At 34.4% G+C, this 17,843-nt stretch overlaps 1 protein-coding gene across 10 annotated transcripts in view; it reads right to left on the bottom strand.

The window, feature by feature from the left end:
- Nucleotides 1–17,843, bottom strand: part of EMC2 (ER membrane protein complex subunit 2) — a 617,592-nt gene that overhangs the window by 574,906 nt on the left and 24,843 nt on the right. For all 10 annotated transcript variants that reach the window (XR_013824672.1, XR_013824673.1, XR_013824674.1 and 7 more), the window contains exons 6-10: nt 12,432–12,517; nt 12,222–12,281; nt 6,709–6,790; nt 5,781–5,891; nt 3,196–3,300 (exon numbers count right to left, since the gene is read on the bottom strand). Coding sequence is in view for 2 of the 10 variants with exons in the window: in XM_079902190.1 (XP_079758316.1) it covers nt 3,196–3,300; nt 5,781–5,891; nt 6,709–6,790; nt 12,222–12,281; nt 12,432–12,517 (444 nt within the window). In the remaining 8 variants the exon portion in view is untranslated. The remainder of the gene's footprint in view (nt 1–3,195; nt 3,301–5,780; nt 5,892–6,708; nt 6,791–12,221; nt 12,282–12,431; nt 12,518–17,843) is intronic.

Below are 17,843 nucleotides of genomic sequence, written 5' to 3' on the forward strand. Positions count from 1 at the left end.
CACCACAATGAGAAGCCCGCACACTGCAAAGAAGAGTAGCCCCCGCCTGCCACAATTAGAGAAAGCCCGTGAGCAGCGACGAAGATGCAACACAGCCAAATATAAATAAGTAAATAAAATAAATTTTAAAAAACTGAATAAATAAATTATAGTATGTTCATATAATAGACTACAGTACAATGAAAATGAATGAACTACAAACTTAAAGATAAAACTCATAAATCATGCAATAGGCCAGACAAAAATAAATACATACTGTATGATTCTATAAATTTCAAAAAAAAGCCAAAACTATGGGATTATAAATTTGTACTTTTGAGGAGAATACAAGGAGTAGAATTTGAAAGAAGGTACCAGGAAGGTTTTGGGGTGCTGTAATGTTTCTATTTATTGACCTGGATACATTTACTTGTATAATTCATTGGAATGTATCTTTGTGACTTGGGTTCATTTTTCCATGTATGTTATAATTTAATAAAAATTGATTTTAGGAATATAGTCATGCCAGGTCAAAAAAAGCACTCTCTGAGCAGCTAGTTGTTTCTCAAAAATATCTTAAAAACAATGATGCAGTTTGCACACTATTATTTTCATATTATCCAAGTCTTATTTATTTATTTATTTATTTTGCGGTACGTGGGCTTCTCACTGTTGTGGCCTCTCCCGTTGCGGAGCACAGGCTCCGGACGCGCAGGCTCAGCGGCCATGGCTCACGGGCCCAGCTGCTCCGCAGCATGTGGGATCTTCCCGGACCGGGGCACGAACCCATGTCCCCTGCATCGGCAGGCGGACTCTCAACCACTGCGTAACCAGGGAAGCCCCCAAGTCTTATTTTTAAATCACAAACTATCCCTCCCTCCCTCGCAACCCCCAACCCCCAAGCCTACTCTGTGTGGAACCCCTCGAGCCATCTCAAACTCCATTTGAAGAAGCATAGCTTAGCTAATATTTATAGATATTCTGACTTGCAATATGCCAACAGAACCAACATTCTCTATTATATATAATAAAACTACACAAAAGTGACTAAATGGTGTGATCACAGGGCACTGAATTGTTTTAATCTCCCCAACCAGGAGTACAAAAACAAAGAAATAAACAGCACCAAAACCAAGACCAAAATAAGAGGAAACAAACCCAACAAAGACATCTTTCAAAAAAAACTATATTGCAGGCAATCCTTCAAAACCCTAGAAGGTTGTTATACCACCAACAGTAGCAGGACCTACAAAAGCTCAACAGCTATGTGGTAGGCACTACAGGGTGGAAAAGAGGACAACCTACTACTCTATAAGCCACCGAAGTAAAAAAAAAAGTATGAACTGATGCAATGGCTTGCAAAACTAGGACAGTCTCATAGGCTCCAAATCAAAGTATAAGAAACTGCATGCAGGGCTTCCCTGGTGGCGCAGTGGTTGAGAATCTGCCCACTAATGCAGGGGACACGGGTTCGAGCCCTGGTCTGGGAGGATCCCACATGCCGCGGAGCAACTAAGCCCGTGAGCCACAACTACTGAGCCTGCGCATCTGGAGCCTGTGCTCCGCACCAGGAGAGGCTGCGATAGTGAGAGGCCCCGTGCACCGCAATGAAGAGTGACCCTCGCTTGCCACAACTAGAGAAAGCCCACGCACAGAAACAAAGACACAACACAGCAAAAATAAATTAATAAACTCCTACCCCCAACATCTTCAAAAAAAAAAAAAAAACACTGCATGCAAACGTGACCTTAAACAAATCTAATAGTCTAAAACCTCAAAATCTCTGAATTATCCAACAAATACCCTCTTCCAAAAGGAAAAAAACCTCAAACTGAAAGAAAACTACAGAAACTGAAACCAAATTTAACAGGGCAGAAACACTGGGGTTAAGAGGGAGAGATGGTTCAGATAAGGGGAGAAGGGGAGGGTGGGAGGTAGTGATGCCCAGAGGCAGAAAATCCCAGAAGAAAAAATAACAACAACAAAATATAACATTTAAAACTGAGAACACCACCTCAAAATTCAAGATCTGTAGACCGGTAGGGGTAGAACACAGGGAGGCCTGCAGCCAGAAAAATCATTCTGAACCTGACCTAGTTCTAAGAAAGACTAGATATATAAAGAGGTCATATTTGAGTTCTCTGTAACAAAGAAGAGGAAACATATAAATTACCAGAAAAAAAAGAAGAGAATAAAATACAGAAAATGACAGACAGATTTGAAAAAAAAATGAATGATAAAAGGAAGTGTGAAAGGAGATCCAATAAACTTATAGTTAGAGACCTGAAAAAGAAAGCTTAAGGAATCAAGCAAAAAAAATTCAAAATCATAATTCTAAAAGCAACTTTCCTCAAATTAAAAGAGGACTGAATCCAAATATTAAAAAGGTCTATAGTGTATTTGGGAAGACCGACCCAAGAATATCAACAAAACATTATCATAGTGAAACTATTGGATTTTAAAGATAAAGAAAAAAATTCCTTTGGGCAACCTGACAAAAAGTGCAAGTCACTTATTAGAGAAAGAAAATCAGGATGGCATGAAACTTGTTGACAGCAATATTTTATCCTAAAAAAAAAGGAACAATATGCTTAATACTTAGGTAAATGTATTTAATAGCAAAGGATGTATAAAAAGTCAAATTGTCCTTCAGATATAAAGACTATAGACGGATAAGTTACAAACATGAAAGATGTAAGATGAGTTTTTCCATGAGTCTTTCCTGAAGAATCTCCTTAGGGATGAGCTTCAGTAAACTAAAATATGAGGGGAGATGTTTCAGATAAGATCTGACTGTAAACAGAGTACATAAACTTTGTTATATAGTCTTGTTAGTTTACGTTTAGGATTTTCTTCCTCTTTTTTTATTATTTGAGATATCTCTGATTAATAATACACTCACAGACCCAATCTGCCTGTGAAATACATCATGAAATTTATCCTTTCTGGATTTTTACAATTACTTTTTTTTATTTGCCAAATGTAGAACTACTGAGATGATAATGCTCATTATGGGATCATAATAGTAACAGACTCCTGTTACTATTTTACTAAAGTAAAACTACTATTTTACTAAAGTAAAAAACATTTGATAAAGACCCAAAAGCACAAAAGTTCAATGATAGACATCTAGCTTTGTAGTTTGTAGAAACATAAACAACAACTAAGAAATACATTAACTGATCTTTGTCATAATATAAAATTATCGATACTAACCTGATAAGCTCTGTTTATTTGACTAGCTGCCCAACTAGCATATTTCATGTTGTCCTTTTTTGTTTTTGCACTTGCTTTTGGATTAGAAGCAATATGACTTGCAGACTAAGAACAAAAAAGAAACATCAAAAACAATACTCCTTTGATGTAGCCAAGACAATCAAAAACATGTAAGGGTCATAATTGCAATGGGCTGATAATAAAGTTTTTCAAAACTGTATCAACACAATTTTTAAAATAAAATAGAGCTGAATGAAATTAGTGAAATGAAATGAAAATATATTTTAAAATGGAGAATAATCCAAGATAGTAGGAAGAGAAAGGATACCTTAAATAATATCTAAAATTATTTTATTACCTGTCTACCACAGCCCTTGAAGGTAAAATTCCATCATCACTTAAATACTGTAGGATATTACTGGTGCTATTTCTTATTACTGAATTACTTCAACTTTTCTATGTCAGAATTATAGAATTACTGAATATTAATATAAGGAACCTCAAAAATAATTTAGTCTAACTTCCTACATTAACAGGTGAAAAAAAAATTAAGTCCAATAGGAGTGAACTGACTTAACCAAAGTAAGTTAACAAAAGTCTTACAAGTAGAAAGAGATCATCACTTCCAACCTATTTCTCTTTTCACTACACTGAGAGTTTCCAAACTATGTTCCAAAGAACCAATTAGAGCCATCATCTCCTTTTTAAAGATGTATTTAAACAAGGGATTGTTAAACTGGGATCCATGCAAGAATCTGTAGACCCTCAAAATCATATTCTTATTTTTAATTGTATGTATTTCTGGGGAGAGAAAGATACAAATTTTATCTTATGCTTAAATATATCTTAAGAAGCTCTGTCCATGTGGTTTCTTTAATGCCTAGCCTGTGTTATATGCTTTTTCCTTCTGTCTCCTTCTCTGCCACTAAGGAATTTATATGCCAAAATCTGATTGCAGTAGTTAAGAGAATGATTCTGGAGTCAACTGCCTGAGCATCATTTAGCAGCTCTGTGTCCATCCTGGGACAAATTAATCAGGACTCTCTGTGCCTTGGTTTCATTTTCTGTGAAATGGTAGTAGTAATAGTACCTTCTCAAATAGTTGATATAAAGATGTAATGATTTAAAATAAAAAAGAGAGCTCATAACAACACCTGACACATAAAGTGTTATGTATTTTTACTATTATTAATAATTTATTTATTTTAAAAAATAGTATTTATTTGGTAAAAGAGACACTGCTACCATACTGTACCTACAAGCTGTTACAACTGGCACTAGTAGAATCCAGAAAAAATTTTTTGAAATCCCTTTAATCTGTTTTCTAATTATATTTTGCCATTTCTTTGCTAAAAATTATTTCATTTACGTTTCTTCCTGCCTCCATTTCTGCAATCAATCCTTTTCACTGAGCTCCAACAAAATATTCATCCGAAAGTCCATGAAAAGACTAGGATAAATTAAAATTTCAAAGGACTGGCCTATTAAAGAAGTTTATTTTTCTAGTCATTCTGACTGTAGAAAGGAGCTCATTTTATATAAATTTGAAGTTCATTAAATTCTTCCTCTATTTCCCATAGCTCTTGTTAACTGACTTTTTCTAAGCTCATCATTTAGCATACATAAACAAAAGAAATATTTAATTACATGCGTACCACACTGTTTTTCTATACCATAAAAAAAGTTTTAGTTTGGCATCAGAGATTTTATTTCTAATATGTCTTTTATAAACATAGTTTAAAAATATCTCATACAATTATAATTTAAGGTAAGAAATAAAATGTTGGGCATGAACCCAAGAATAACAAAACAATCAAGAAATACAACGGGCTTCCCTGGTGGCGCAGTGGTTGAATGTCCGCCTGCCGATGCAGGGGACACCAGTTCATGTCCCGGTCCAGGAAGATCCCACGTGCAGCGGAGCGGCTGGGCCCGTGAGCCATGGCCACTAAGCCTGCGCGTCCGGAGCCTGTGCTCCGCAACGGGAGAGGCCACAACAGTGAGAGGCCCGCGTACCGCAAAAAAAAACAAAAAAGAATAAAACAAAAAAGAAGGAAATCACTTTGGGCTTCCCTGGTGGCGCAGTGGTTGAGAGTCCACCTGCCGATGCAGGGGACACGGATTCGTGCCCCGGTCCAGGAAGATCCCACATGCCGCGGAGCGGCTGGGCCCGTGAGCCATAGCCACTGAGCCTGAGCATCCGGAGCCTGTGCTCCGCAACGGGAGAGGCCACAACAGTGAGAGGCCCACGTACCGCAAAAAAAAAAAAAAAAAAAAAAAAAAAAAAAAAGAAATACATAATATAGTTTTGTATCTGTTACTATTTAATTTCATAAAGGCAGATTTAAATTCTGATATAGTAAAAGATAATTGACAATAAAATGTCAAATAGCTGGGATATATTAACATTTAAAAATATAACTGCCTTACAACCTATTGCTCATAATTAACTAGAGGATAGAGGAAAAAAATCATATGCTTATCAATGAAATACAAAAAAAAAAGAGGGAAGTGATTAACTGGGACGGTTAACGGACTTTAAATGACATTTCATAAAATAACATTAAACATGCACCTCAACTCACCATGTAAAGTCCAAACAAAGCTCTCATATTTCTGTTGTTCAGTTTCAATGCCTGTGCAAAATACTTTCTTGAAAGTTCAAGATTTTCAAGTCCACCTTGGGTATATTTAACCTGTTAAAAATTACGGAGTGCTGAAACCTGTTTATTTTACTACTTTGAAATATAGCATGTTTCATCATACCATAGGCATTAGTAATTGAAACAGATATTCTGTAAACAAATGCAAGATGTTAAAAAGAATTCATCTTAAAGTTGTTAAAGCTAATCTAAACTTTAAAGCATAACCTACCCTCCAGAATCATTATATTCTATGAACATTAAGATCACTGAGCTTTTAAAATAAAAAAATGCTGCCAATATAAAAAAGGCAGTATAATTTCTATTTCAACTGCCTTCGAAATGCTTCACAACTTTATTTTCTATTACTAGTATTATAAAACTAGACTTCATAGTGAATTGTCCTTTCCTAGTTGCACTGACATTCCTTAATGATGAAGTCCTTTTAACCTTATAGAATTCAATTGTATTGCTATTCTTAACAGTTAATCAAATAAGATAAATACTTCCTACTTTCCAAAATACTGACCTTAATATGAATTTCCTAGAATATGGATGTAAAAACTGTAATCACTGTAAAATGCCTTAAAGTCCATTAAATGGCGATAATTGTGATATAATTCATAATTAAGAAAGAATACAGTATGCAATTAGAAAAATACAAAGAATTTCACTATTTTAAATAAGTGCATTTAACTGAAAAGTCAGTATTTCCATTATAGTATTAAAAATTTTACTCCCATAAATCAATTTTCATCACATCTTACATATTTATATACTTGCCTAACGTTAACGACATATTCTTAGTTCCATAATAATACCCACACCAACAAAAATAAAATCACATACAATTGTTTTTGAAAATACTTACTTCAGCATACTGCTGACAGTATAAGTGGTTGTGTGGATTAGTCATCATAAGCTCCTCTAAACAAAACGCCGCTTTAGCATAGCTGAAAAACATCAAGGAGTTAATTTTAAAAGTCATAAATTTTATGTCAGTTACACCTTAAAATAATTTAAAAACAATTTTAGTGATATTACACATTTTATTCCCAAAATACTTTAAATACCTTTATTAATAAAGTACCTATCTTGAATTCATAAATATGAATATCATATTTTTTAATGAAATGAATACACAGAAGCTTAAATCCTAAAGCAGCCTGTGAACTATCAAGAGATATTACATTTTTCTTTTTTTCTTATTTTTTTATGTATGTATGTATGTATGTATGTATGGCTGCGTTGGGTCTTCATTGCAGTGCGCGGGGCTTTCTCTATTTGCACCAAGCAAGGGTTACACAGTGCGCGGGCTTCTCATTGCCGTGGCTTCTCTTGTTGCAGAGCATGGGCTCTAGGCGCGCAGCCTTCAGCAGCTGTGCCACATGGCCTCAGTAGTTGTGGCTTGCGGGCTCTAGAGCACAGGCTCAGTAGTTGTGGCGCACAGGCTTAGTTGCTCCACGGCATGTGGGATCTTCCCGGTCCAGGGCTCGAACCTGTGTCCCCTGCATTGGCAGGCAGATTCTTAACCACTGTGCCACCAGGGAAGTCCCGAGATATTAAATTTTTAAAACTGGGTCACTAGGATGACATCCAAACATAATTAACAACACAGGCTTCAAGATCTTGGATCAGGTTACATATAAAATAGGTTCTACAAGTCCACTGATCATTTAATAAAATATTCAAATGGTTAAAGTGTAATGAGGAAATAAACACTAAATATTCTCTATTCACTAAAAATCCTTTACAGACATATCCCACATATTCTATTACAAAGACTTTTCGTTATTTAAGGTTACTGTCAAATACAAAGTTATTAAGTTATGAATTTCTAAACCCATGAAAAACAGATCAAGTTAGTGGTTTTGATATGCACTCTACTACTATTTAATCATGTGGTAGAGAAACAAAATCTTTACTGAAAACCTAAGGAGAAAACTGCTGCAAAGGGTTCTGGAAAAATAGTTTTATACCACATGACTATAATTCTCCTTAATGTATTTTATATGTTTAAGCCCTGTGAATATCCTTCCTATTTACAGGAAATCCTAAAGAACACAGGTCTTGTAAGATTCAGTCCCAGTGAGGAGGTTATGACATTACAACAGAAAAAGGCTACCTACAGTTATTTTTGACATCTGTCACCAATATACAAAGGTATCTATTTTACACTAATGTCTGATATACTTAGTTTTCAAAATATATACGTTGCAGTTTCAAACATGTGAAATACTGACTAATAATAGCTAACTTTTATTAGGTACTCATTATGTATCATGCACTTCTCTAGGTGTGTTACAAATATTAATTCATTTAATCCCACCAAAACCCTAGGAAGTAGGCAGACAGCCTACACTCTTAACCACAATGCATACTACCTATATACACTACACATCAGGATGAAAAATCGAGGTGGTGATGGTAGTGATGAATATGTCAACGGTAACATAAGAACAGGTACAGCAATCAAACCCAAAGGGCCAAAGGAACCAAAAACACCCTGCAGATTAGCCCCAAATCACAGCATTTTAAACTTATGAAGGACCTTATATATAATTCTCATCAAAGATCATGCTGCTATTTAGCCCTTTTCATATTTATGCCCAAAACCTAGTATTGGTTCTTGACATATGATAGCTATATAATGAATGACTGAACAAATGACAATAAATGTGTAGAACAAAAGTACTGTGACTACCTATCTGATATTTATTCATCATTGTGTAGAAGGGGAAGTCGTCTCTACCTTAAACACCAGCTTCATCAGAAAGATAGTTCCCTTCTAAATGTGTTCCTTTACGGTAACGCCAAAAATTCATATTAATGCTAAGAATAAATGTTCTTAGAGATTTAAATGGGTTGAGCAGAACAGTGACTCTGATTCTTATATAACATAATGTAAGATAAAATGGGCAGAGAGGAGTTTCTAATGAAAAATGAATGCCAAGATACTTTTCTCAAAAATTATTTAGTATCACATACGAGGGGATACCTTCCCCCAATTTTACAAAATATAAAATCAAATTAATTTTGTGGATAAAGTATAGAATCAAATAAACTTAGAGCTGGAAGGAGTGAGAAATGGTCTAATCCAGTTTTTCTCAGCCAGGGGTACACAAGAGTATTAAGTCATACAAAAGTGATTTGAGTGATGACTATTTTCTCAGTTCTCCCAAGATGGTACATAGCCAATAACAATGCAGATATATAAAGAAATTAATTCATTACATACAACTCATAAGACTAAGATTTAGAGAAGTCAAAATAATTGGAATCCATTTAAAATAGAATAACCACTATTATTACTACATTAGAGTCAGTAACTAAAGCTTTTGAAGTTCTTCTGTTCCTCACAAAAGCATATGTATAGGTTATAATATTTGTTCCTTGACTGCTTTATCAACATTGTGATTTTTCCTTACAGGATTCTGATAATTCCCTTTGTTATAGAATTTTATAGTAAGGCTGTACCTACAATAATCACAATCATAATCAATCTTTACTAAACTGCTCCCTGCTGATATAACATCTATTTTTAACTACAAATCAAGTACAAAAAAATTCAGTATCTTTGTTTAAAATACATATTTTTGTTTATAATATGTACTGTGGGTTAAGGCATAAATCATGACAAATTTTTTATACTTAGAGCAAGTGTCTCATTGTGATCAACTGGTGTGACATATACCACTAGAATAACTGTATCTAGAATTTATAAATCAGAAGCAAATTTAAATAAAAATAACTTAAAGACATAAAAAAAGTATGTGGCAGAATTCTATATCCCCTTTTCTCTCTATAAAATCACTGAATAGACTTATATGAACAGTCTACTGTGGAAATTTATTTGGAGTAAAAAAGTCTACATCTAGATTCGCAATGCTGCCTGTGACTTACTATAACTATTAATATGAAGAAAAGAATGTCAAAATATTAAATATATCAAGCAATTCCTAAATTGGTTCATTTTTGCCACCAGGTCCACAAAACTGTGGTAAACTGACATTCCACAGTAACTTACTACTTGTACCAACAATACCCTACCGAAGACAATGACTTGCTCAAACAAGTTAAATGAATTAAGTGAACATTCTAATTTTCATACAGTTTCAAAAAATCTGAAGACATTTATTTCCACTCACTGTAAATCTGAATATCCCTTCTAAGTGTTCAATTAGAAAAAATAAACAGACATTGTGTAAGTAACTAGCTTCAAGACCAAAAAGAGTTTTGTAATACAAGATAAAAGGGTAGGCAGAATGTACGTATCATTTCCCATGAAAAGAAACTATTTTTCAGGTGCTTTTCTGTCTTTGTATCTCTTGATTTCTTGTGATTCTTCAGTTCATTTCTCTTAAATGTACATCCAACTCTATCTCAATAAACTCTTTAGAGATGCAAAACAAAGCAAAACTGAATGTGGCTATTACAAGGTGAGGCAAATAATAAATTTAATGATAGGTTAAAAATAAAGTATAACCTATTTGAGAACTAAATATAGAAATATTACAAATACATGTAAAAAGGTAAAATTGATAAAGAAGTAGAAGAAAAAAACAGATATATATTTATATAGTTCTTAGAGGACAGAAAACCTGAAAGCAATATAAATTGATATATCTGACCATCTAAAAATATAAAGTTTCTATAAGTTAAAAAAATCAATATTAAAAAGACATAATAAACAAGGATATATTCTTGACAGGACAAAGGCTCATATCATTTACATAAAGAGCACTTAAAAAACATGTAACCAATTTTCACTTATCAAAATTTGCAAAGATTAGAAAGAATAGTAGCACCTGGTGTTGTTAAGTGGACATTCTAATAATTGCTAATGTGAGAGTAAACTGACACTACCTTTCTAGTGCACATCTAGGAATGATTTATCAAAACCACTGAAAATGTGCATATCATTTAATCAAGTAATTCTACTTCTAAGAATTTAGCCCAAGGAAAAATTTAAATAAAGATAATCATTATATGTATGTGTAACTGAATCACTTTGCTGTATACCTGAAACTAACACAACATTGTAAATCAACTATACTTCAATAAAAACAAAAACAAAAACAAAACCCTAAAAAACAAACAAAACAATACTGAGCCTCCAATCTATGAATTTGGTATTATTTAGGTGTTCTTTAATTTCATTAATTAATATTTTATAGTTTCCAGCATACAAATAATTTACATTTTAATAAAATACTTTATAAATGTTGACTTTAAAACAATGAAAAATAGAAACATTACCACTTAACCAAATACACTACCACTCTTACATACGTAAGAGAAAGCTAAGTATATTTACAAATATGATCATACAAGCATCCAAACATGGTTCAGGAAATAACTTCCAAACAAAAAACAAAGAGAATCTGATAGCCAGCATATATAATAGAGAAATGAAAAATGGTTCCCAGAATACAGTACACATTCATTAAGTGACATTTTATTTTCGCCGCCACTTTTATTAGAATTACACAGATAATACATTAACTCTATTTCACATACATATATACCCCTGAGAAAAGGCAAGAGACAAGTATCTTCATTCGATATTATTTCCTATGTCAGCTATTTGTACTATGAGGATGAGGTTAAGTATTCTAAGTATTCGTGCACAGTAAGAATATGTGCATGAGAATCTGATTCTGTTCTCTGAAAAGGAAGGAAAGAAACAATGTGATATACTTCAGACTCCTCACTAAGAAAAAAGGGGAAAAAAAGCCTGCCTCTAGATAGAGGTTAGCGTTAATGCTGTGATATTAGAAAACTTGCGCTAAGACTGGGCTAATCCTCTCACACTGGGATTTCCTCCTGTCACTGCAATAAAAAAAAGCTAACAAAAACATTAAATATCCAATAAGCAAGTTCCTACAGCATTCAACATTCTTGATTATTCTTGGTTTTTTACCCAGGCAACAGAATGCTTCTACTTTGGAAGAGTTGATTCTCTTAGCACTAAGGCTAATAAATGCATACAATTGACAGACTTTTTAAACAGCAGGGAGTATAATACTCTTTGTATGTAAGAACAATTTAAATTCTAAAAATTCACAATTTTGATTCACTAAAAATAACCTTAGCTCAGCACATACATGCCTTTCTAACTCCAAAGAATGCCATCTGTATTTGAAAGAAAACTCATTTCCCAAACAAAAATAATTTAGCAAAACACAAATGACCTACTTAAAGCAATTCACATATTATAACCAACAAACTGTCGATTTGTTTTTCTTCATTTATTTATTTTGCTAATTTAAAATGACGTGATTCATACCTCTCACCAATCCTTTAGAAACTACTATGCCTTCTGAACTTATATAGTGATGAAAATTGCACTCCTTAACGAAATTTTATGTGTTAACGACTTACTCATGTTCATTGATATAAAGTTCTGCAAGTTCATGCCAGGCTTCTTGGTCTCCAACAAATCTGGTGAGAGGAAAGGGAAAAAAAGTAAGTGTGTAGATATTCTATAAATGAACAGCATGGAGGCAAAAAGGAAAATCAAATGCAAATTCCATTTTAATTAAAAAAGATTTATCAGAATAACAAAACACAATCCTCTTGTAAGACACTCACTGTTCCAGATACTCATTCAGTTCCCGAATGGCCTCCACATTTTTCCCCTGGGCTTTTCGAATGGCAATCTTACGCTTTCTTGCAGCCTGTGGGTTGACATTAATAAAGGATTAGACCCTCATGATTCCCTGGGTTTTTGTAAAGAGGTAATTTGACTGTGCAAATTATTATCTCAATGCCAGTGAAATTCCATTGTAAAACTACTGCTTAGTGGGAGTTTATAAACATACCCCATGACATCCCACTGGGGAGTTCAAACATTCCTCTAACAATCACATGTGCTTTACTTTTGATGTACACAATGTATGCATCATTTCATTCAAATAAATAACCATCCAGATTCTGATAATTACAAGCCAGCAGGGAATCCTAATCTTTATCCAGCCTAAAGTCCTTTACTCTGTCTCATTCATAAGATCTGTATCTTAAGAGATAGAGGGATAGTGGAGATTAGAAAATAATCTTACTGTGGCCACTTGAATGTCATTATACAAATATGGCTTCAAATAACTTTTTTCACAATTTCAAGAGAAAAATCTACCTAAGAGTCTTTCAAAACAATAATATAGGTGCTGAAAGAAATATTTTATAATAGACAAAACATTTAAAACCTGCAACTTAAAGCTTTTTAAATATATAAAAATCAATGCCATTTATTTATACATTCATCAAATATGTAACACACATCTGTTGTTTGCCAGGTACTGTGCTGGACAATGAAAATATAAGGATAAAAAAAAGGAAAAGATAATTCCTTGCAGGAGCTCAGTCTGATAAGAGAAAGAGACATCAAATAAAAAGACAATAATAGAGATATCTAAGATGTTGTGGCAATACAGAGGTGATCCTAACAAGGCTGTGGCAGATGGGAGGAAGTGGAAGCACAGGAAGCAAAGAGCGTCCCAGATGTGATACCTGGGCTGAAAGAGAAAGTGCAAGTAGACATTAAGAAAGCAGAAAAGAAAGTTGTGTGGAGGGACGATACTGCACAGTAGGAGAACACAGGAGCAAAGGCATAGGAGACAGCAGCATTGTGTATAATCAAGACTGTATGTTTGGGGCTGAAGTGACTGGAGGGCTCTGTGTGAATTATTAAATTTATATCCCCTCCATCTCTGTTTAATTCAATGCAGAAGACTAAACAATAAAACACTATAATTAGGGCTAGGTTAGGCTTATTAATTATGAACATGATTGTCATTGTTTTATGTAAAACACACTCCACAAGATACAGACAAGGGAAGTACTGTAAAATGAATGGGGCCTCTTTAGACCAAAGGAGCTATCTGTCCTGGGGTGGAAAAGGTGGGTTTTTGCTCTGAAAAACTGAAAGTCAAAATATCAGAGTGAATCAAGAGACTCCCAATAAATATAACCAAAAGCAATATTTATAATAATAGTGATAACAATATTTCAGTAATGAAAGAATGACACATTTGTTAAAAATGTATACCCCTGATTATATGGTTCATGCTGAATGCCTACCAGAACACCTGCCACACAGCAGGAACTCAAATATTTTTGGAATAATTTCACTATGCACAACAATGAAAGTGCCATAATAAATGTAAAGTTTAAGTCTCAAGAATTCAGAAGGAAAGGAAAAGTAAAGCTCTAAAAGTAACTCAATCCTAAAGCCTTTAGGAAGAATATTAGACTTCAAATGTACGCCTTATTCCAAAGTCCTTCTGAAAATAGGTGAGGATTAAATTAACACAATTAAGAAACTAATTTCTTTGGGGCATATATTATCTAATTTCACCAGTTCAACAGAATTTGAAACATTTTTGTTTATTCATTTCATTTTTGATGACACTACTTCTTCCACAGGCAATATGTTAGAGCGGAGAGTCTAGGTTTTGAAATAAAAAAAAACAAGGAACTGAATCCCAACTCTTGTCACTTACGAGCTTTCTAACCAAGACCAAAACATCCGACCTGCCCAAACTTCAATAATACCACCAATCTCCAAGTATCAAAGTGAAGTATCTAACACAGTACACAGCATATAACAGTACTGAATAAATGTTATCTTCCTTCTTTTTTACCTTTGGTCTATGCTTAATATATATGTGTTAAACCTTGCCAAAAGCTCTGCCTATGAGATCTTTAAAGAACTGGCACAGGCTTGCTTAGTTTAATATTGATATATTGCCCCAATCCTTACAGGATTTGTATTAGCTGAAATGAGATATTGTATAGATGCAGTGAAACTTGTTGAAAATACTGCATTCAAATGCCACAAATAAGAGACAAAAAGTCAAAGTATAAACATGAATAGCAACTAATACCTCTACAGTAAGAGATGTGGTATGAACACTGTAATGGACACCATTATTCACAAAATGAGTTTCGTTTTTTTAAAAACACCTGTCTAATATTAACTCATTTTCTCATTGATTTGACAAGAGAATCATGTCTCTACTGTTGAACAAACACCAAAATTTTTAGGTCAGCAGCATTTTGCAGAATACAGTTTATAAAGCACTGCTAGTGTTTCAAAGATAATTAATCTTTAAAAATGCCTTTTTAAAACACAATCCTTTTGTAAATAATGAAAAACAGAGGTTTAAACAACCTAAATGCATCAAAAGAGGTAGGATGAGAAGTAGGATCTCAAATTTCTGATTCCCATTCTAGATTTATTGATAAGAGTTCCTGAAACTGAAATATTACAGATTAATTTGTTACTATTATTTTGAATTATGTATATTTATAGTAGGTGGAATGCCATAATTTTATAACGTAAAACAGAAATTCAGTATTAACTTTATAATAGCCTATTTTAAAAACTAAGAGTTTTCCACCTAACAAACACTTCAGTGAAGTATAAGCAAAGATTTTAAACATAAGGTTTTACTAATCAATTTGTGAAACATGCCCCAAAATCTCTACTATAATAAGCAATACACTGCTTAACCATGTAAGGCCTAAGATAATAGTAACTTATCTCCTAATATTATAAGGTTTAAAACACACTTTTAAGAGGTAACTATTCAACTATGCAAAGCCAGTCTTCCTAATGAAACTATACATGACAGCTTAAAGAAAAACCTATATGGCAATCACTATCATACAGGCAACAATGGATCATTAAGTCACATACAACAGCCCTCTACAGAAAAATACTACCACATTCTGGCACAAAAACCGTGATCATTTAAAATAAGCATTAAGCAGGGATTTCATTTCTGGCCAAGATGGAGTAACAGGGAGCGGTTGTACCCTCTTGCCTGAGACCATGAAAGAACTGTACTATATATATAAAACAACCACTTTTAAGGCATAGGACGACAGGCAAAACAGGAGAGTTGATCCCTGACAGGCAGAAACAACTGAGGTGGGCCCTGACTGACTGCTTTGAGAGAGTTTCAAGGGTGCTGGGCAAGAAAAGAAAATCAGGTTGAGCTGTGAGTTCATAAGGAGCTCAGAGTCCAAGAAGATCAAAGAGGCTACAGTTCATGGGACAGAGTACAGGAGAAGAGAGAAAAATACAGAATGGAGACTCTAAAGAGATTCGCCTTGAATCTCAAGGGTTTCCCTCGAGTACTCAGGTTCGCACTGATCAGTGCATGTGTATGTGGAAACCACTACAGCCAAGGAAAGATCTACCAGAAAAGTTTAGGAGAAAATGTGCCCAGAGCTCACACAGGGCTGGGAATAGTGCCCCTTCCTACCAGCCAGACTGGAAAATGCCATGATTCCTGGGGCAGTGAACAGACTACCCAGAAGAACATAATGGGGAATTAATTAGTCCCAGTATAAACACTGTTCTGGTCCTGTCTAACAAAGACCCAAAAGGATGAAATTGTTTGCAAGTAACTTAATGATATCTCACAAGAAAGCTCAAACAATATATATAAGAATACAAAAATCAAAAGGAGCAAAGAGAACTTTAGAGCATGATGGTTTTGTTCATTATGATTGTGGTGATGGTTTCACAAGTGTATACAAATGTCCAAACTTATCAAATTATACACCTTAAATATGTGCAGTCTACTCTACATCAATTATATGCCAAAACAGTTTTTAAAATAGCACTAATTAGACATTAAGTAGAGTCTTGACTATCAATTTCCATTTATATTTCTTTCTTATACTTTTTATCTTATAAAATATGCCAATATTCTGAATTTTTCTATATTTCTTGTTTAGATCAACCTTTGTAAAAGTCAGTTTAAGTCAAAAATGAAAACTGTTCCACATTTTACAAGCGATTTTAATAATGGAGTCAGAATTTCTATTATAAACTATGCAACTTCAAAACATTCTTATGACCATAAATTTCTTACATACCTCTGTATATGTACAAGGAGCTAGCTAGCAATTTTTCCTGAAAGACATATCACATCTTAAAAAAAAATGAGGCCACGTAGGGAGAGAACCTAGAAAATGATTAAAGGGTTAAGGTCTACCAGCAAAATACAACCTAGAAAGCCCCCTACCCCAGATGTTGGGACACAGAAACAGACCACGCCAACAAAGGGAAAGCAGAGTTCCAAGTTCTTCTGCCTCCGAGGCTTATGCCGTGACCCTGGGAAATATGGCATTCTAAAAGCATTTTCAGGGCCTTCCCTGGTGGTGCAGTGGTTGGGAATCTGCCTGCCAATGTGGGGGACACGGGTTCGAGCATGGGAAGATCCCACGTGCCGCAGAGCAACTGGGCCCACGCATCACAGCTACTGAGCCTGTGCTCTGGAGCCCGCGGGTCACAACTACTGAGCCCACGTGCCACGGCTGCTGAAGCCTGCGCACCTAGAGCCTGTGCTCTGCACACAACAAAAGAAGCCACTGCAATGAGAGGTCCACGCACCTCAACGAAGAGTGGCCCTCGCTTGCCGCAACCGGAGAAAGCCCGCGCACAGCAACGAAGACCCAACACAGCCAAAAATAAATAAGTAAAATTTATTAAAAAAAAAATAAACCATCTTCACTCTTGGCACAGAGGCAATTACATCTAATTCCAAAATAAGACTTCAAATATTTCATATATCATAACAGGCACTTCACAATTGGAGGCAAAATCTGATCTTTCTGAAATATGAAATATAACTAAAAAGATAAGAATTATTGTACTTTCTTTCTGAAAGGCATTCATTCATTCAACAAGTATTTACTGAAGGCATATATGCTAGGCATTGTTGCATGCAATGGACATAATTTTTCCCTCAAAGAGCTTTCAAAGGATGAAAAGCCTACTTTTACTTTAAAAGCAGGCAAACAAAAAACTGACCGGTGTTGGGGTAATCTAAAGGATAAAAAGCTCACAGTGAGCCTAATTCAATACTTGATTTTGATGAGCTGGTGACGAAAATTTTCATACTTCAGAGTTATCCTTCTAAAATAACATTCATATCTAAGTTTGCATCATTTGTATATTTTTATTGCAAAATATACTTTCATCCAACCCCC

Source organism: Stenella coeruleoalba (genome assembly GCF_951394435.1).
Source record: "Stenella coeruleoalba genome assembly, chromosome: 17".
Classification (NCBI taxonomy): Eukaryota; Metazoa; Chordata; class Mammalia; order Artiodactyla; family Delphinidae; genus Stenella; species Stenella coeruleoalba.